Genomic DNA, 22,731 nt, shown 5'->3' with positions numbered 1-22,731 from the left:
CAGAGACATTATCAACAGATCCTCATATGATAAGATGGGAAACTGTTGAAAGCCTTCACTTGAGTTTATAGCTTGGAAAGCGGCTCTGCGTTGATTTAAATTGTTTTGTATTACAAACTCGCACAGATAGTTTGGGGCGTCGTGCTTAAGGTATATATCGTTGATTATTTCATTTACGAGTGGGTGATCTGTCACCCGTTTTCCGAAGGCATTTATTAGGGCGCAAGCAATCCTCACTTCCTCTTTTAAATGTGGCATATTCGGTATTGCGTAGTTAGCTGGAAACGATAAGAATACTGTTCCATCAATAATGAAGTAAGTACGTCACATTTAGACTGCGTTTCCACCAGTAACATGCTAGATGCTACGTTGCATACCCTACAATCGGGTTCATTGTGCCGATCAGAATCAGACCCAATTATCTGATTGGTGGATATTAAACCTAGCAACGTAGCACATGTCAGATGAAAAAAAGCCTTACCGTTGTGCTTGCATTAATATGAACTGATTACTCTCTACTGTTACAAAAAAATGCAAATATCATTTATTATACATAATTAAGTGGTAATAGTTGGCTATAAAATCTATTGAAAGCGTAAGTCTGGTACACAAGTGATACGCTTGGCGTAAGAGCTATCTCTGGCTAATTATAATAGAGATAAGTTGACGACTTTCTGTTAAAAATGTTTTGCGTTGATTACACTTCGTCTAAGACGCTACATAATGAGAGCTTCGATAAAGTAGGATATATTATTTCCATACACGAATTTTTTTCATATGACATTTCGATTATGAAAAGCACGATTGAGAAACGAGCCGAATTATACATTGTCATTTTATGTATTATACTGACCAGGGACTATAATATAGATACCAGATACACTGCATACTGAGATTTTTAATTTTTGCAATGTTCAAATAAGATTACTTAGCTCTCGATCGTCAAATAAGTGGCGAGCATAATTCAGGATGTTCGGGTGCCTAGCAATATAATCTTCAGTTGTCAAGTAAGACTGTATAGGACGCCGAGATCTTCGGCGCGGGCCACGAACAGTGCTTACACCACAACAAAAAACATTGCCTGGCACCAACATGACTGGACATCTTGCCAAGACAACAACAACAAATTCAACAATAACACTAACAAAGTCAACAAAAATACTAACAAACTCAAGAGGAATATTAACAAACTCAACAGTGGTAACAAATACAACAGAATGAACAGGATAGAGTCTCAGAAGAGAGAAAAGCGCGTGCGCACGTTGAAGATGAAAGTGGCAAACTGACTGAAAGTTCACCCGGCTGCCAATCGTCCTATTGTATTTATTGTATGATGTTGTCTCACTCACACTTATTGTATGGCTATTCGCTATCCTTGTTGATTCCGCCGAAATATAGAAATTCGTGCAACTTTAAACAAAGGATTTTCATAGTTCCTGGAATTAAACGAGAAAGAAAAATGGCAGTTAATAAGTACACCATTTTGTTTCTCTTACACAGATTTCTTAAACTTCGAGAATTCTGCTTTTTAACGAGTACTAATGATGCCGCAATAAACGCATTGCGTATATAAAAATGTAAACTTTATTTTATATTTCATTAGATCCTGTCGTTGTGTCAAGTAAAATCAAGTTAAGGAGTAAATGACGCCTATAACATACATAACACAAACTGATAAACTCAGTTTGCAATTAGTAACCTTAGATAAGGTGTGCACAGTTAAGTACCTATGTACTTCCTATATAATGTAGCAAAGACAAAAACCATTAATGTTGTTGCAAGTATTTATTAATTTCATTTTTTCAATAAGATAAATATGTTGTATATTAAATAATGTTTCATGTATAATCAATCACTTTGTCACTATATTACGATTGTATATAGATAAAGAGTAAAATCGATTTATCCATACGACACTTTTCGTAACTTTCAAGCTAGATATCTTGAAAACGTGACACTTTAGAGCATAGGTCCATTAAAGCTTTTTTGTTCAGACAAGTGTCCCCTATCGATTTGCACAGGTTTCATCGTGCGCCGCAGTTTTAAAAAATCCGCTAGGTGGCGCCACTGAGATATGCCAGAAAGGTTCATAGCCCTTTTATATTGGCCAATAACCCGACAGTATTACGTTGACAGCTCACGTCAAACGGATTGCATGGGCGAGATGCCTACTTTATTCACCGGGGTTATTTATTCTTATAAAATTAACAGTTGTCAATCATCCGTCCCTTTCCTTTTCGGCGGATAGGAAAATGGCGGGTATAACTTAAAATTAGGAGTGTCTGCAGAAATCGGGCCATTGTATAACTACGTAGAGTCATTTTTTGACGTGACTTATTGTAGATTTGCCGGACAAATGGGGAGCGCTGAAGGCTCTCACCCGTTACAACGTTTAAGACCACAGGCCTGACGGTGCCCAGTTGGGCGCGAACCTCGGCTCAAGTAAAGTCAAACAACAAAATTAATGTATTTAATGTAGGTACTTATACAAATGAATGTAGGAAATAAATAAATATAAAAATAAATATAGCATTACAGCGAATCACGTAAGCGCTTCTTTTTTTTAAAAAAAGAACATTTTTAAGTGATTTTCTTCAACAAAACCTCGATTAGAATGTGGGAATGTGGCAAGGAATTCCATAACCGGACATTTGGCACCATAAACGACTTCTATGGTCAAATTAGTGACGTCAAACTCACCGCAATAAGCATGTTGGTCTGGTCGAAGTAGTCAGCAACAGGCATGACGTGCTTGTAGAAGTTGCTGAGCTCCATCCTGGCTAGGCTGAGAACTACATGCCCCAGCCTAGCTCCGTACTCGATCTGACGTTCTAGAACCCTCTGTCGCCAGCTGACCAAGACCACGCCTGTTATTGTTTGGATCTGCGGGTGAAATAATTAATAGTTAATAATACACACACACACAAAATTACACCGTCCTTCTAGCTCTTCCTCTGTCAGCCCTACCACCAAGCTTCGCTTTATATACTGCTTTCGTAATCCTATTAGCCTTGTGTCCAAACCAACTTAACATTCCCTTCTCAATCTTAGTCACTATATCGTCTTTTATACCACATCTCACTAAATAACTACAAAAGATACAATACAATATAAATACACTTTATTGCACCAAAATAAAAATAAATAATTACAAAAAAAACTCTTAACTAAGCACATGGAAAAGGGCGGCCTTATCGTTTAAAAAAAATCACCTTTTTCTGTATTTAGAACTATGGCTTTCCACATCAGAGGTAACGTCAAAGAATGACGTAGAAGAGAGTGTCAATAAAAATTTTTGTATTTAACCAGAAAATTTTACAGGCCTTTGGCAGTTCAATAATAACCCTGACACCAGAGTTGATAGAAGAAGATATCCACCATGTCATCATCTCCCTAGCATTATCCCGTTTTTCACAAAGTCCGCTTACCTAACCTAAAGATTTTACAGGTCTGGTTTTTTACAGAAGTCACTGCTTGCCTGACCTTCCAACCCGCGAAGGGATTACCAGCTCAATACAGATTAGTCACATACCTTCGAAACGCATTTCTCGGGAATGTGGGTATGTGGGACGTAGACGAAGTGTTGCTATTGTTAAGTTTCCAGAGTTCAGTCTGACGCTAGTTCGTAATGAGTCAGTGTCTGCGAAGCATGAATCAGCTGATTGAATTTCTGCACCATCATGCTTTGAACATCAGCAGTTAGCCGAGTCACATGGAGTCCCACTAAATGGAACATGTGGGGTATTGACCTAGACACCATTCTTGCTTTTATAACTAGCAGTAAAGCTGCTAATTTCAAAATGGCGTTGCAATATCGCTTGTAAGTGATTAGTCATCGGTTCTATTAATAGTGTGAGCGAGACAGCATGTTCTTGCGCTCCCTTATTCCTTAAATTGACTAAAGCAGGGGGTGAGGTAAATCAGACTCGCTGCGAGTTCGTATTCGCGCGGGGCGGAGAATGTCCCTTCTACATGATTAAGGTGAAAATTCTCTTGACTTTTTTAAACTGCGGTATACCATTAGTGCGAAAGAGGAAGAGACATATTTCTACTCTCTTTCGCATTACGTGATGTACTATGTCTCTGTTTTGCTACATTCTGATCATGTTACGTACACGTACAGGGTATAATTAGACATTCTGATAACAATTTTAACATAATATAAGCTCACGAAAGAAAAAAAAGAAAAGAAAAAGATGATTCCGTGCTTCGGAGGGCACGTTAAGCCGTTGGTCCCGGCTATTAGCCGTAAAAAAAACACCTCCACCAACCCGCATTGGAACAGCGTGGTGGAGTATGCTCCATACCCCCTCCGGTTGATTGAGGGGAGGCCTGTGCCCAGCAGTGGGACGTATATAGGCTGTTTATGTTATGTGTTATGTTATAAGCTCACGACTATAATTATCACAATTGGGTTAGAGGTACATCCATCGCAAGATGAACTAAGTACCCACACCTCACCGAGCTTTCTGTCAAGACCAACGTGATGGGTGGTGAGCCGTGTCGCCGCCGTTTAATTGGTGGAGACAATTAGTGAAAACTGCACTTAGGATAAATTCATAACTCACTGGTACAAGTCCGGCACCGGGGTGCGAACCGGCGCTCCCCGTTTGGGAAGCAAGTCGGTGAACCACAGGACCATAGCACACCCCGGACACTTCATACAAACAACCTCATTTTACACCGACATACACATTGACGTTATCTTACACGCGCATCTTTGTGTGTAACGTCTGACGCCATACGATTCCAATCTAAACTGATTTCGAGGGGGGGGGGTTGAGGTAAACCTAACTCAGACGCTGGTGGGGGGCTGGGAGTTGCCGTTCTATACGTAGTATTATTATATATACAATAGTAACCTTCCAACAATTTCATTCTTGATAATTGTTTTGAATAAACGGTTTTGACTTTTGAACATTATGTTATGATTCTTCATAAAACCTGATCCGATGGGAATCAGGTTATGTCTAACACGCGTTATTTTCGGTTTACAAAGGACCCGTCTAACTTTAATTACGATCAAGACTAAGTAAACCACAAGTCTTTAATTACCCCACTATCCAATCGATACGTGGACTTCGAAGAGGTACAGTTCGAGAGGTACAGTTATTAGAAGAAAGCATAACATTATTATCCCTTGTTTTAAGTTTACGCGGTTATAATCATAATTAAATTAAATTAAATTAAATTAAATTAAATTAAATTAAATTAAATTAAATAATCATTTATTAGCAGGCATGTACCCATAGAGAACAAATACAATAAAACAATAATAATCACAACAATAGTAATTACAAAAGATAAATAAAATTACTAAAATTTACGCGATTAAATTAAAACACATATTAGCGGGTTCAAAGAAAATCGCACAGAGTCTACGTTCCCCGAAAGACGTTTGAGAGCCTCGGCGTATACAAAATAGACTGTAGTTGTGGTAATTCGTACATCAGACAAACAAAACGGTCTATTTCTTGCCGTATTAAAGAACGAAACGACGTCCAGAAATCTGCTATAGCTGAGCATGTACTGGAGTTGGGTTCTAACCACTGGATCGAATTAAATAATTCACAAATATTATCGACAGAACTCCATATGGACAGAGCTCCATACCCCCTCCGGTTGATTGAGAGGAGGCCTGTGCCCAGCAGTGGGACGTGTATAGGCTGTTTATGTATGTGTTATTTACCACACAAATCACAAATAAGAAATTTTGAGCAATGAAGGTTCACAATTTAAATAAATAGGCTTTATACTTGACTTAAAAAATCACTGAACTAATTAATTGCATTTAGCATTATCCTAAGTAAGATGATCTAAGTACCCGCACCTCACCGAGCTTTCTGTTAGACCAACGTGGTGGTGTGCCGTGTCGTCGTCTATAATGGTCGAGCCAACTGTGTTAGTGAAAACTGCACTTAAGATAAATTAATAACTCATTGATGCAAGTCCGCTACCAGGGTTCGAACTGATGCTCCCCGGTGATTTCCGGTAAAAAAACTACTCTATATTCTTCTCAAGGTCTCAAACATCTCTATACAAAATTTCATCTAAATCAGTTCAGTGGTTTAAGCGGGAAGCGGTAACAGACAGACAGTTACTTTCGTATTACAATATTGACGTATATTTCAAGTAGGACTTTGAATTGAGTTTCATTTCTCGTGTTGAGTGTACTTACTTTCACGGAATACACATGACAATTTATAGATTATTTAATTTAACGTATCTGTCCTTGACATGAATGTATTTAAATAGTCAGAAAGCCTTGTATTTAAGGAACAAATCAAGAAGACAATTTTGTTAAACCATTTAAATCAATTTGTCTCTTTCTAAGTGTACGAAGCTCCTTGTTCGAGACGGTTTACAGTGTAGTCTACGTCTTATGCTCCAGCATTGTCAAAACTTTCAAAGCTCACATCCAAAGTTAAAAAAAGATTAGTTTTCCGCTTCCTGAACGCACCTGTCAACTAATGTCATTATGTTTAAAGCATGTTTCAAGGACAGCTCCATCACCTGTGGATAGTTTAGGACGGGATATTAAAATTGACGGGAGGGAGTCCCGTCTCGAACAAGGAGCTTCGTATAATCGAGATAGAACTTCACTTACAGGTAAGTTCGTTTAATCTCATAATAATACGTCATACCACATGCCATATTATAGTGAAATCCTTTTAGAAAATTTACATTCTGGTGACATTCTCTTGAACAAAATCCTCTCAGTCTGAGGTCGCAGGTTCGAATCCAGCACAGGCCTAAACCAATGATTCTCGAATTTATTTTCGAATTCATGTTTGGATCACAAATGATTATCACGTGCTCAGCGGTGAAGGAAAACATCATGGGGAAACCCACATTCTCGAGAAATGCATTTTCGAAGGTATGTGGCCTAACCTGTTGATGACCAACCTCATCAACTCTGGTGTCAGGGTTTTTACTGAACCGCCAATGGCTCCTGACATGGCTCATGTATTGACGTACTTATATCAGTTAATAGCAACCGGGACCAACGGCTTAACGTGCCTTCAAGTTAATTGCGGACAATCGGATCAGCCTGTAATGTCCTAACCAAACCAGGGCTCACAAACTAGTTTTTGTGATATGTCGCCATCGGGATTCGAATCCGGGACCTCCATTGGTTTTCAGTATAGCCCGACGATATGTGACGTTTGTATATTCGTTGCATGTTTCAGGACCATAAAGTTAGGGGTGTCAGCATTATCGCTTACAAATATTACCTGGTGATTAGCTAAGTGCTACTTTCGTCTCCGGGGTGTTTTCACGCGATGCTAATCAGGTAAAGTAATTTCTTATATCGCCTAGTATTAGTTAACGGTCTCCGTGGTCGTGTGGTTGAGCGTTGTGCTCACGATCCGAAAGTCCCGGGTTCGAATCCCACAAAAATCACTTTGTGATCGCAAGTTTGGTTAGGACATTACAGGCAGATCACCTGATTGTCCAAAAGTAAGAAGATCTGTCATTCGGAAGGCACGTCAAGACGTTGGTCCCGGTGACTTGACTAGGTATATCAGGGTACGTAGGCATGTCAGGGGCTTTTGGTCCTGACGCCAGGATTGGTTGGTAATTCACCTCACAACCCACGATAGAAGAAGATGTCTCTACAGAAGAAGATGCCGCCATCCCCCTAGCATTATCCCGTTTTTCACAGGGTCCGCTTACCTAACCTGAAGATTTGACAGGTCCGGTTTCTTACAGAAGCGACTGCCAGTTTGTACTTGCAACCCGCGAAGGGAAAACCAGCCCAATACAGGTTAGATCACATACCTCCGAAAATACATTTCTCGAGAATGTGGGTTTCTTCACGATGTTTTCCTTCACCGCTAAGCACTGAATCCTCCTTGGTCAAAAAAATGGTGTTTGTCCAACTGACTGACCTTATCAGAGTATTCGGCGACATCCCTCATGGACCGAGGGTATCCGGAGACCAGGTACGTCTTGGCTGTCGGTGCCATCTTCATCTCCAGCATCAGAACCTCTGTCACCGTCTTGCTGGACAGCGTGCCGAAGTCTTGCATGTCTGTGGGAGGAAACATGAGTTAGATGAAGTTACCGAAGAAGTCACTGTGGTTCTGTGGTTCACCGGCGTGGTTCTCAAACGGGGAGCGCCGGTTTGAACCCTGGTACCAGACTTACGCCAATGTGAGAACACAGATGGCTTGACTGAAGACGGCGATACGGCTCATTACCTATCACGTTGGTCTTGAAAGCTCGGTAAGATGTGGGTAGGTACTTAGTTTATCATGCGATGGATGTACCTCTGACTACCTTAATTGGGATATAGTTGTGAGCTGATGATATGTTACAGCACTTAGACTAAGGCACACACCGGACACTGCAAACCAAAATCTTGTGCCGTCTTACACCTTAGCGGTTTACGGCTATCTAGACACAGAGGGGGTGAGGTAACTCGATAGGTACGAATCGGTGCGGGGAGAAAAGTTACCGATCTATACGTTGTATTATTCTTTATTTTATATATTGACCTGTTAAATTTATCTTTGATTACATAGTGAAATTTATTAAAGATTTGGTTTCTTTTTCACATTAACGCGTCGAATAATACGATATGATAACGCATGGCATAGAACGGCAACTCTCCGTTCCCCACCAGCGGCTGAGTTAGGTTTACCTCACCTCCTCTCGGACATAGTTTAGTCTTGAATCGTATGGCAATAGACGTCACACACACAGACGCGCGTGTACGATAACGTCAATGTGTAGTGTCTATGCAAAACGAGGTGTGTTGTATGAAGTGTCCGGGGTGTGGTAATGGTTGATTATCGCTATCGACCCGCGGGGGTCGATTAATTCCCAACTGGGCACCCTCAGGTCTGTTGTCTTAAATTTTGTACCGCGTGAGAGCCCTCAGCGCTCCCTATTGGTCCGGCCAAGTAGTTAATGCCATCTGCGGCAAATCTACAATAAGTCATGTCAAAAAAAAGGTAATGGTTAAAAAAAAAATTGACGCACCGTCATTGCCCTGTTTTAAATACGGTTTAAGAAATGTATTTCTCCAAAAGAATACAATTCACTTAACTAGAGAAATACCTTAAATTAAAATTATGTTAGTGAGTAACGGATGGACGCGTAAATTATGCTATTAGTAGTAAGTAATTAATTTTTAAGTTTACAATAACTCAGAAAATCACTATAAGACAAACAAAATGTGCTAAAATAAATCCAATATTCTAGTATTTAATAATAACGTTAACAATTTCTAATGTCGGTTGTTCCTAAACTAGCCTTCGCCCCTAAACATAACACACACGCTGGCTTCTTGAGCATACGTTCTACAGTTATAACGAATTTATTTCATTTAAGTATTTTAGTATTTCATGCAACAGTTGTATAAGAAGGGTCAAAAAATGCGAGTGGCGTGAGTTGCGATGTGAGCCTTGGCGAACATCGCAATAAGAGACGCCACGAGCATTTTTTGACCTAGTTATACAACGTTGCATACAATACTTTTTCTACGACGACGTAATTTTAAATGAAACAAAAATTATACAAAGAAAAATTTTATTTATAAAAATTATTTTCCAACGCGCGGGAAAATGTATACTTTTTTTTTATAGTATATCTATGGCATCAAACAAAGTAAAGGTGCCAGTTTCCAGGTCAAAAAAAAAAAAAAACAACAACAATGCTTTTTTGGCGACATTATAGTACAGTTACACTTTGTAAACAATGCTTTTATAGGCCATAGAGCGTACACTTTTTCAAAGAGTTTAATTATGTATATACTTATATTAGACTTTTTGGTTATTTAAATGCCAGATTAAAGTAGAGGAGTAGAAAAAATAATTTTATGTTGCCAATTTCAAAAAAGGAACGTCACGTCACTTTTTAAGAGAAAAACGTTTTGGCGGGTGTTCCGTCTGGGACTACGAAGAAAAAACAAATGAAGACGATTATTGTCGAGAGAATTTAGTTGCTAACAAGAATGACTTCTTTATTCCTGTATTGTATTCATTTTATATTTTTTTACCTAATAACTATTTTACTAGTAGAATGTAAGTAACCTAGATTATATTATACGATATGACATGTAGTATTATGAATAAATTAATATGAATATGAATATCGGTGTTCTCCATGCTACTTTTTTAGGGAAAAATAGACGATTTCCCTCTTGCCTCCCGCTCAAAATATCCAATAATTGTAACAAAATTGAAGTCACATGCGAGCTGCCATCAAAATATTATTAGTTCTACTAATAGGCATTCCAAAACATTAGAACATTCGATCAATACCATACGTCACTTTCGTTTTTTTTTTGACATGACTTATTGTAGATTTGCCGCAGATTACATTTACTACTTGGCCGGACAAATAATGAGCGTTGAGAGCTCTCATCCGGTACAAAATTTAAAACAACAAGCCTGTGGGTGCCCAGTTAGACCGTACGTCACAAGACCAACAAAAATATATTAAAACACATCACAATAAAAACCATGACATCAAAAATAATACCTAGAATAAAATGCTATTCATTATTTAAAGAAGTTATACCACATATCTAGATAAAACGACAATTTTCGCCTTAAAACTAAGAACGTAGAGTTTATTTCTATCATACAAATTACTTGTATATATACGTAGGTCTTGTAAGCCTATAAGGCCTTTAAAACATATGCCTTTTTCCCAAGCACTAGACCGTATTACCACTAAACCAGCAATTAACATGATGTACGTTACGAACACTATAATTGGCTCTTCGACTCGAGTTGACATTGTAAAGCATGTTGTAATAAATAATTTAACGCCAGTTGCAATGTGTCATTTATTTATTGAACAACTTAATATCACGTTTTATGACGGGTAATGACGTGTATTCTAAATGTACATTGGTAGACGCCGCTGGAATACTCATCGAGTATTTTCTCCAAAATACTTCAATAAGATTAAACCGACAGAGGGATTATGTCCTCTAACATGATGGACAAATGTTATGGGCGATAGGCTGACCCCTTATCACCATAAGGTTTATCATATCCTGCTTACGACATCGTATCAACAGTGGCTGCAAGTTGTCTTTGATAACTTGTCGCTCTGCCCACCCCATTAGGGATTACGGGCGTGAGTTTATGTATGTACATAAATAAGATAATACCGACTGAGTACGTGTATGAAGAAAGTATTTTTTACCCGACTGCGGTGAAGCAAAAGGAGGGTTATGTGTTTGACCGCTGTATCTATGTCAATTTGTCCAAAGAGTTTACTTATCACGGCTTAACTAAACATCTTTACGAATTTCTGAAAATACGTATTTCTTGTCTCATACATACTTTTTAGAGCATGATTTTTGCGTAGTAGCAAGTTTTATTTTTTTTCTTCAGAACCTTGAAGTGAACTAGCGTTTGACGTCATGTAAGAATTTCCTTGTACTATGTAATGTGGTGTAATTTTCTCCAAACAGCGCGGTTGCAAGTACTTGATTACGTTTAGCTGAACTGTGATCGACCGTATCACTGTAACCATGGTCTTGATCGTGACTGTCTTTTGTTGATTTGTCATTATCATCATCATCAGCCGTACGACGCCCACTGCTGAGCATAGGCATCCCCCAAGGATCTCCACGACGATCGGTCCTGCGCTGCCCGCATCCAGCGGCTTTTCGCGACCTTCACCAGATCGTCGGTCTAACTTGTAGCGGGTCTACCCACTGAGCGACGTCCGACACGTGATCGCCATTCGAGAACCTTTTCGCCCCAGCGGCCATCGGTTCTCCTCGCTATGTGTCCTGCCCACTGCCACTTAAGCTAGGCAATTCTCCGAGCTATGTAGGTGACTTTAGTTCTCCTGCGGATCTCCTCATTTCTGATTCGATCGAGCAGGGAAATATCGAGCATAGCTCTCTTCATTGCCCGCTGAGCGACACCGAGCCTCCTCACAAGACCCATAGTAAGCGGCCGCCATTTCATTTCTTTGTCATTATATCCTATGTCATTTTATTGATTACACAATACAATTCAGTACAAATATAACAATACTTTGACAAGAACAGAATAAAATGTGAACTCAAAGTAGGGACTCAGTATAATATGTAGAAAAGGGGAATCGGTTAAATAGAACAAAAATTAGATGAATTAAGAAAATTTCACATTCAAAATCTATCTAGTTTTACATAACCTCTTCTAGAAAATAAAATTATGTTTTTGACATTTGATCAGACAAAATGATTATAAATGAATAACATAGAGAACGTTATAAATGAGTCCATGATTGCATAAAAAAAAGGAAATATTTACAAAATAATACGGTTGAGGAGCTCGGTGGCGCAGCTGTAAACGCGCTCGGTCTGCGATTGTTGAAGTTAAGCAACTTTCGCAAAGGCCGGTCATAGGATGGGTGACCACAAAAAAAAAGTTTTCATCTCGAGCTCCTCCGTGCTTCGGAAAGCACGTTAAGCCGTTGGTCCCGGCTGCATTAGCAGTCGTTAATAACCATCAATCCGCACTGGGCCCGCGTGATGGTTTAAGGCCCGATCTCCCTATCCATCCATAGGGAAGGCCCGTGCCCCAGCAGTGGGGAAGTTAATGGGTTGATGATATAATACGGTTGATAAGTATATTTGCGTAACATCGACAAAGTATCGACAGATCGCCATAATAGTTTTAAAAAGAGGTTTATTTCCTTCCTTTGATTGGTTTGGTACGTACCATTCCCAATGGCGTATTGTTGCAGCAAGTCCGTCATGTTGATGTGAACCATGCCGCGCCGCTCCTGCATCAGGTTATCGCAGTGTGTCACCTTACCACTGCCCGGACCACCTGTGGAGGAAGTACCAGAGTTTAGATGACATCATGGTACGGCTTCTGTGGTCCAGTGGTTGAGCATTGAGCTCACGATCCGGAGGTCCCGGGTTCCAATCCCGGTGGGATTATCATGAAACATAACATATCATAAAAATCACTTTGTAATCTCTAGTTCGGTTAGGATATTACAGGCTGATCACCTGATTGTCCGAAACTAAGATAATCCGTGCTTCGGAAGGCACATTAAGCGGTTGGTCACGGTTACTACTTACTGATTACTAAGTAGTCGTTACATGAGCCATGTCTTTGGCGGTTCAATAATAATCCTGACACAAGGGTTGATGAGGTTGGTAATTCACCTCACAACCCACACGATAGAAGAAGAAGATGACATCATGGCTCATGCAGTGTTTATATGAGTTGTGTCAGGGGCCTTTAGCGGTTCAATAGTATCTCTGACACCAAGGTTGGTAATCCACCTCATAACCCACATGATAGAAGAAGTAGATAAATCATCTGCACAACATCGATAAAGTATCGACAGTACACTCACTGCTGGGTATAGACCTCCTCTCTTTCACACCATCTTTCCTTCTTTTTAGATCGGCATAATAGTTCTAAAAATAGGTTTATTTCCTTATCAAATATGCAGGATTCGACTTGTCCTTAATTGGTGGCTAAAGGCCACAGGTTCGGACGATTTCAACCTATATAGTCATCATTCATAAATGTTGATTTCGCAACCCACACGAGAGAAGAAGATGACATCAAGCCTGGTAGAAAATGTAAACCGGCTAAGAAACTAGTGAAAAGAACGAAAATCTCTAGACACGGATGGAATTCAAACCTGCGACCCGTTGAATCCGTGGTTAATGAAGACGATTCAGCCTGCAATGTCTTAGCCAAACAAAGGACAGTCTCAAACAGTGACATTTCGGCGGTGTTCCCTTCGGGAATCGAACCCGGACCTCCAAATTTTGAGCTCAATGCGCTAACCACTAGACCACGAAGGCTGTTAGGCACACATATCCAGTACAAATTTACCTTTACGTTACGTTTTATACGTAGTTTAATGACGATACAAACATCGAAAGAATTTCGCATGGACAGGAGGCCGAAGGAAAAATGGAGGAATGGGGGTAGAAGGAGGTTGGAAGATCAGACAGGCAGTTGCTTTTGTAAAAACCAGACCTGTCAAATCTTCAGGTTAGGTAAGCGGACCCTCTGAAAAACGGGATAATGCTAGGGAGATGATGATGAGGCGAAGGACCCGCTGGTGTAATGGTTAACACGCTCGTCCCGGCTTGACAAGAGCTGCGGGTTCAAGTCCCGGACGAGTCAAAAAAAAAAAAAATAATAAAAAAGTTTATTTAGGTAAAATCTACGACACACATATACATTTACAACACACTTCAGACTTCACGCGCGCGTCAGACTTTTTTTCGATTTTAACTTTCTTCTTTACTCTATGCTAGATGCTATTATGATCATAGTTACCCAGTACAAATATGACGGGCACGCTGGGCGGTTCAAACTTGACGTGGCTGGAGTTCTGCATGGGGAAGGCGGCTGTGGGTGGAGTAGCCCGCCCGGCCCACGTGCTGTCGCGCCGGCTGCCTTCACCAGCCGTCTCCAACTCTTCATGGTTTTGTTCTGGAATGGATTTTTTGTTAAGACTCTTAACAAGAAGCATGAGCGCTCGATTCAAACAAAGACAACAACTTTCTTTTTTCATGACTTATTGTATGTAACATAAGCTGACTATACCCCAAATAGGGTTGTCAAAAGTCTAATTACTAATTATACTTATAACAATAATTCATGTATGTTTTTTTTTTTAAAAAAAAAACGTCTATGGTCCTGTGTCGAGATTTTTCTTGCAGCTTCTTGTCCCCGGCTATACAGGTTGTCAGCTGCAGTAGTTTTAGACATATGAGACATTCGTTATGTAAAAAATGACGATATAAAGTTTATCTACTGAATAGATATTTTTTTAATTTACTTAACCCCAAACGACCTCCGTGGTCCAGTGTTGAGTATTGGGTTTGTGATCTGGAGTTAAGTCCGAAAATAAGATGTTTCGTGCTTCGGAGGGCACGTAAAGTCGGTCCGGCTACAATTTACTCAGTAAGTATGTAATCATTACATGAGCCATGTCAGGGGCTTTTAGCGGCTCAATAGTAACGCTGACACCAGGGTTGAAGAGGTCTGTTATTGACCTCACAACCCATACTATGGAAAAATACCTAATACCAAGAGTAGCTGCGAGTATCCTCTTCGGAATTTATCTTCATCAACTCCTTTAGCATAATGTATGCTGTCTACCTAACCTGAAGATTTGACAGGTCCGGTTTTTACAGAAGTAACTGTCAATTCCTGTTCAAAATTATCCACTATGGGTGGGTGATAAAGTTGCTATTTCGTTTGTCACCATTATGATATATCCATGATGTCCATCTTATGGTCGTAAGACCCAGTGACTCGAATGTTTAACCATTTTGTTTGAAAAAACCGGACAATAGTCTATGTCTTTACTTCTTCTTCTTCTTCTATCGTGTGGGTTGTGAGGTGGATTACCAACCCCATCAACCCTGGTGTCATACTATTGAGCCGCTAAGCTCATTTAACGACTAATAACTCACAATATCAGTAAGTAGTAACCGGGACTAACGACTTAACTTGCCTTCCGAAAACGGATAATCTTACTTTCGGACAATCAAGTCAGCCTGTAATGTCCTAACCAAACTAGGGATCACAAAATGATTTTCGTGATACGTGATGTCCCCACCGGGATTCGAACCCGGGACCTCCGGATCGTACGTCCAACGCTCAAACCACGGAGACGGCTATTAACTTTTTTGACGCGAATGGCTTTACTGGAAATGTGAATTTGGACTATGCTGTTCATCATATCCCGTTTTGAACAAAGATCAGGACTGACTGCAGATTGTATTGATGATAACTTGTGGCTGAGGCCTTTACGCTGAGGATTACGAATGTGATTTTATGTATGACTAGCGACCTGTCCCGGCTTTGCTCGAGTGCAATGCTGAGGAAAATATGAAATTATTTACGACATCACATTAAAAACCTCAAAAATAACAGTAGTTCTCCACTATTCAATGGATGTTATTATACATAATATAAACCTTCCTCTTGAATCACTCTATCTATTAAGAAACCCGCATCAAAATCCGTTGCGTAGTTTTAAAGATTTAAGGTGATTCGTTTTCCATACAAAAGTTGATGCAGTGCTACAGGAAAACGGATAGAGGAATATTGTTATAAAACCGATAAATAGTAATATTTTGGTGTATTATTTTCGCAAACTAACAAAAATTTTGGGTCCGAATACGAGAAGTACCATATTTCAGACCCTCAATTTTGATCAATTCTACATTTGTAGTGGTGCAGATTACAGTGTATTTGCTGAGCGTGTAGAGGTGTCAATGTTAGTTTGTGTGCGTGATAGTTTTTTTTTTTCTAAAGGCTTTGACTACTTGACAAGTGTAATAGAATGTCAGTGACAATTTATAAAGAGATTTTGTATGAAGAGAATAAATATAAATAAAAAACTAAAAATACTACAATCTGAGAAAAGGAATATTGGAAAAATATTTTTGTAATAACGTATCTTATTTAAACATTTTTAAATAATGGGTAAATACCGTGTTTTAAAAGAGGACATATATTATAATAAAAAATCAATACATAAAATGAAATGGCTGTATGGGCATAGTTCCCTTTGCCTTACCCTTCAGGGAAAACCAAATCAAAAAAGAAGTTGTTGCATTTGCCGGCCTAAATAGTAGTCATTTATAATTAATTGTTTTTCCATCCAACATACAGATTTATTTATATTCTCTTTGCCGCGGACTTTTTGGTGGGACCGGGAACGGGAAGGTTGCTTTCTTCATTGAATAATCTAAATAATCAATACGAAGTGGTGTTTTGTGGTTAATGATCACATTAGTCGGAAAACATTCCCGATAGTATTATTAAATCGGAATATTCAATAAACAAAGTGTACCTATCTATTTTCGCTTTGCGCCAACAAGCCGCTTACTTCGTTTGGGGTTCGGAGTAGGAGTCTGCTCCGAGGGTGGGGGCTTAGGTTTCATCATTTCATTAATCATCATCAAGAAAAAAAAACACAAGACATGGCTGTATGTTCATAGTTCCCTTTGCCTTGCCCTTTGGGAAAAAAAATAAGATAAATTTTGAAATTCTTATGTATAATAAACAAACATCACAGACATCATGACAGATCTAAAACTAAATAAAATCTTTTTTCTTTTTTCTATTTGACTTATTTATGAATTTTAATCAAGAAAACGTGATAATAAGTTCGACAGCAACCAGTTCAGGTACCCGAAACAGCCCATTTCAGGCCGCGTATATATGGAAATACTACTTCAATACGTCCCAGCCTCGTCTTTTTTAACGTCCTCGTTATAAAAAGACGTCCTAACCTGAACTAACTAACCTAACAATAAACACCACGCGTAAATATATGTCCAGAAATGCGCTGTGAGTCGTCTGGACTGGGCGCGAAAACAACATAGAATTCGATTAGGTGCTAAGTGTCCCGCATGCTATCACCAGCTGTCACTGACATACGTTTGAAGTCCCGCGGATTTTATTGGAACTAAATGACAAGTCATAATAATTATATGCGGATACTGCGACATCAGCGCCGTGCTTGCGGGACGTCCTGAAGCGCTATTACATCTTTCAAACGCGATGCGACAAAGTTTGAACCTACGCAATTTAGGAAAAATCTACCTTATTATTACTGTACTGTAATCGTTATTTGTAAAATCATACAATACATATACACAATTCTTTATACACAATATAATTATTATGACATATTGTGGACTTTTCGGTATACCTACAAAAAAGGAACAATTCAACCATACGTTGTTTTGTTATATCTCAATGGGCTCAGGCAGCGTTTTCGCCGAAAGCTCCAAGTCGGCTATATTTGTAACGATAATTATGTTTGACATTCATCATCATTTTTGAACCATTTTATACAAAAAAAATACTTGTATAAATTATAAACCCTAAAGCACGCCCATGAATCACTCTACTCATTGGTGAAAACCGTATGAAAATCCGTTCAGTAGTTTTTTAGTTAGCCGCATGTTCACTGATGCGATTAATGCCTATTAGAATTTTACAAAATAAAAAATACGGAAATTACGGAAGGTACTTTAGTGCAAAGTAAATTATTGTATACTTAATTATAATATTATTGGTAAAAGTGATACTTTTTGAAAATTCCGTAACAAATAGACGGGTTCGCCAAATTCAATTGTAAAAAAAAATACAAAAAGTAAAAACAATTAAAACATGCAGTTGGGTTTGAACCGTGAACCTTAAGAATGGCGGCTACTGCTTTACCAAATGCGCCATTTAGAAGTTAGAAGTAGACTTCAAATTATGCATCTCTTTTAATAGCTAATCTAGTTCGCATGTGTGTGTGACAGCTTCGTGTTTGTACACAAATTGAAATGACACCAACTTTTGATGCAATGTTTCAATATGATATCTTCAGTAAATACTTCAAAATTGTAGCTTAACTTAAAGATAATGTATGTAAGATTTCGCCACCTAACATTTCACTGGGTCAGAACTCAACACTAAACGAATAAATGGAAAAAAATACGAAAACTGCAGAAGTAACGCCATCTACTGACGCAGCGTTACCTAGCTGACTGAAACACATCACCTTAAGCGTGCATAGGGATATAGGGACAGAAAAAGCGACTTTGTTTTATACTATGTAGTGAAGTTGCTTTCAAAACTATTATAGAAGTTTGATAAAAACTTTGCCATCCCTTTTAACCTCCTTAGGGATTGAATTTCGCAAAATCTCGTTTTAGTGAGCATCTACATTCTAAAAGGAACCTCATGCAGTGTCCTTGTCATCATCATCAGCCCAATAACGTCCCCACTGCTGGGGCACGGGCCTTCCCTATGCATGGATAGGGAGATCGGGCCTTAAACTACCACGCGGGCGCAGTGCGGATTGGTGGTTATTAACGCCTGCTAATGCAGCCGGGACCAACGGCTTAATGTGCCTTCCGAAGCACGGAGGAGCTCGAGATGAAAACTTTTTTTGTGGTCACCCATCCTATGACCGGCCTTTGCAAAAGTTGCTTAACTTCAACAATCGCAGACCGAGCGCGTTTACCGCTGCGCCACCGAGCTCCTCAAAGTGTCCTTGTAGTTTCTGATATTTCGTGATTTCGTGAGTTACTCAGTCAGTGTACTCGTACCTTTCGCTTTCATTAATAATTTTTCAAAATTAAGCTTTTTGGCGTCACAACTCAATTTTTGACGTATAAATTATTGTAGAATCCACCAAACCGCAGTGGAGCAGCGTGGTGGAGTATGCTCCATACCCCCCCGGTTGATTGAGGGATAGCGCCCAGCAGTGGGACAGCGGTTTATGTTATGTATGTACTGTAGAATTGATTAGTATCCTACGTCAAAGATATGTTATGAAATTTGATCACTATAATGTATAAAGACAGTTCTAAAGGTGCCAAAAAACGTTTTCTGTTTTCTATTCAACTTATTTATTTATTATAATAAAGAAATATGTAATAATAAGTGCGACATTTTGTTACGGTTTTCTATGACGTCACAGTGTGCTTTTTCATACAAATTCCTTAGTAATTTCGTGTTTTGACGTTTAGTAAAAAGTAACTGATTTGACTAGTTGGAAACTAGCCTATTAAATTAGGTACCTACTTTAGTAACATAATATGGTTCTTCCATGGATCACACTTGATGGATTTAGCTCGATTTTTGTTAAGTACTTATATGTGATACCTTCCTTTGCACTCTGTACGCACACTGTACGCACGCACTCACACACACGTAACACCCACTCACCACAATTCACACTACTCACAAACACATCTATACATACATCTTTTGTTTATCAAGGAACACAATACTATTACTTTTTTATTATTATAATTATATAAACTAAATAAGTACCTTTTTGTTTGCATGCCTGCACATAGAATAAGGTTCAATGTTGCTGTTTTATTCCGGGGGAAGGCCTGATGACCTATATTACAAGTTTTTAACTTAGTTTAGGCATCAGCTCTTTCACAAAATCTGTCAGTTTAAACTAGTAAATTGTCATGTACTTACAATAATTAAAGCACATAATAACGGGTTCTTACCCGCGTAAACTTAAAACAATGTCATGTACTTACAATGTTTTTGTTTGGGGAAATAAATATTTTTCTTTCTTTCTTTCATGTTGTTTCATGTTTAGATCCGGCTTTTTCGGCGGGAAACGGGAACGGGACAGTTGCTTTCTTCATTGAGTAATCTAAATAATTAATACGAAGTGTTGTTTTGTGGTTAATGATCGCATTAAGTTAGTCGGAATACATTCGCGAGTGTTATTATATTGGAGTATTCAATAAACAAAGTGTATCTGCCTATTTTCCCTTCGTGCCGGGAAGCCGCTTCATAACTCAAAAGTTTATGCGGACTTTTGAGTTAATTCGTTTGGGGTTCGGAGTAGGAGTCTACTCCGAGGGTGGGGGCTTAGGTTTCATCATCATCACCTTTCATCATTTCATTAATCATCAAGAAAAAAAATACGTCAGACATGGCTGTATGGGCATAGTTCCCTTTGCCTTACCCTTCGGGGAAAACCAAAACAAAAAAAAAAATATGTTTAGATCCCCGTAGTACGGTGCCTGCAAAATGCTACGCGTTATAGAGCCCATAGAATCGGTTTATTTGCCTATTATTGTAGAATTTCCGGGGACTACATTTAACTGTTCATTTTAACTTTACGTACATTGCAAGTTGAACTAAATAACCACGTCTCACCGAAATTCTTTTAGGCTAACGTGTTTGGTGTAATTACGTTATTTTTCATCAGTAAAATAAATAGCAAATTGAATTCTATAGTCTCTGCTTACCCCGGTGGGAAATAGGCGAGAGTTTATGACGAGAATAAATAGATAAACTAAACATATTTATACATTGTTTTAAGTTTACGCGCTTATTATCATAATTAAAACACATAATAACGGGTTCTTACCGCGTTTAAATGGGGATATGAGACTCCCGATATTTCGACACTGTTGCAAGTGCCATGATCACGGGATGACCCATTTAAACGCGGTAAGAACCCGTTATTATGTGTTTTAAACATATTTATTCCGACCCTATTACATATTTGCCAACAAGCGTGTCAGACGGCGACATACGCGCCCTTAATCCCTATCGGAACTGGCAGGGCTATGAGACGGCTTATCCCCACTTAGTGAGGTTAACTTATGATATCAATTATGAACCGTATACTGCTAGGACGTTATCATATTATGAATTATGAGCCTTATATTGCTGGGTTACCAGCATATCGACCTCCGTAGTCTAGAGGTTAGAGCGTTGGTCGGTGGTGCCGACTTCGATTCTCGGTGGGACAAATTACAAAATTCTCTTTGTGATCCCTACTTTGGTTAGGACATTGCAGACTGATCATCCAATTGTCCGAAAGTAAGATAAACAGTCTGTCTCTACTACTTTTTACCAAAGATTTTGTGTATTCGTTATATGAACCATGTCAGGGACCTTTGGCAGCTGAACAGTAACCCTGACACCAGGGTTGATGAGGTTCACAACACACAAGGGAGGAGAGTCAGCACATAAACCATTATTATGTCGGAGAGGACATTATTAGTCGAGGAAATTAAGAGATAAGCAGCTGAAAGCTTTTTTTTTACTTCCAGTTCAGCAAAACATTGCACTTGACTGGTTGCAGAAGGAACTGCCCCCCATGTAATCCTGGAATCCACGGGAGTGCCAACACAAAGAGCACAAATCCTCAAACGGGGTCTTTGGTATATCTATGACGTTTTTCTGTGGTTTTCTGTCATGTCAGATGTCAATCGAATTTTGTTGCGGTTTCTCAATAAAAATGCAAGATTTCCCCGCCGTTTAACACTTTCAAGGACAGAACATCTACGGACGTTCCAATTCCAAGGTGTCATACTACCTATTATGAGCCACTAATGACCCATGATTTCTGTCCACGGAAGGGTTAATTGAATATATTACAAATTGGCGATGAGGAGTAAAAAATACTTAGACAAACTCGCAATGTCTACAAAGGATACGTGCAGCTGTACGCGGCCAGTTTACAAAACTAGAGCATCAAGTTTCGCAAAATTGTGAAATCTTCACCGAAAATGAAATCTGCATACGACTTGAAAATCTTGAAGCATCCGAAAAGAAATTCGATAAGTACAAGAGAACATCGAAAGGAGCGTGCTGCGAAAACCCCAGGAAGCTTTTACGCTTCTGGAAGGAGTAAAGCTGGCTTACATAGTCAACGGCAGCACGCATAATGGACAACCTTCAAGTCTAAATGCGGAAAAACGAACCTACTAACATAACATAATCAGTAGAGTAACTAGGAAGTAACGGAGTATCAGCGGTTAAACAAAATAACGTTACATTCAGATGCTGACACGCTGAAAACAAACTTGCGCCCACGTTGAAATCGCGCGGCAAAACAAAACACTAACCATGTACCTAATGTTGGCGCCCGACATGGGGCTATAGAAACTACCTACAAAAGTTATAGAGAACGTTCTATAAACGAAAATGAACTTACCAGTGTCCAAACAGATGCCCATATTCCATGAAGATACAAATTTATATCCGGTCCCTTCTACAGCAAATTATCGACACAGTCTACAAAAATATAATTAAAAACTACTTTTAATTGGCACTTTTCGAAAAAATATATATCCAAAACACAAGTGTCTACAGGCCACGGACAATCACACGCTGTAGCAATTAATAGTTTATCGATTGAAGGACGCGACCTTCGAAAACGGACCTCAAAACAAACTAAACATAAAAGCCGTTACGTTTAAACTTCTTTGTTTCATTTTAAAATTTT

General features: G+C 39.0%; 1 protein-coding gene across 1 annotated transcript in view; it reads right to left on the bottom strand.

The window, feature by feature from the left end:
- LOC126367461 (adenylate kinase isoenzyme 5) overlaps positions 1–22,487 on the bottom strand; it is a 69,927-nt gene extending 47,440 nt beyond the window's left edge. The window contains exons 1-5 of the mRNA XM_050010975.1: positions 22,441–22,487; positions 14,274–14,429; positions 12,681–12,791; positions 7,893–8,035; positions 2,701–2,883 (exon numbers count right to left, since the gene is read on the bottom strand). Coding sequence (XP_049866932.1) covers positions 2,701–2,883; positions 7,893–8,035; positions 12,681–12,791; positions 14,274–14,429; positions 22,441–22,462 — 615 coding nt within the window. The 5' untranslated portion in view covers positions 22,463–22,487. The remainder of the gene's footprint in view (positions 1–2,700; positions 2,884–7,892; positions 8,036–12,680; positions 12,792–14,273; positions 14,430–22,440) is intronic.
- Positions 22,488–22,731: the final 244 nt, after the last annotated feature.

This window comes from Pectinophora gossypiella, chromosome 1 (assembly GCF_024362695.1).
Source record: "Pectinophora gossypiella chromosome 1, ilPecGoss1.1, whole genome shotgun sequence".
In the NCBI taxonomy this organism is placed as follows: domain Eukaryota; kingdom Metazoa; phylum Arthropoda; class Insecta; order Lepidoptera; family Gelechiidae; genus Pectinophora; species Pectinophora gossypiella.
The sequence above is the reverse complement of the archived record's forward strand: the minus strand, read 5'-3'. Positions and strand labels throughout refer to the sequence as shown.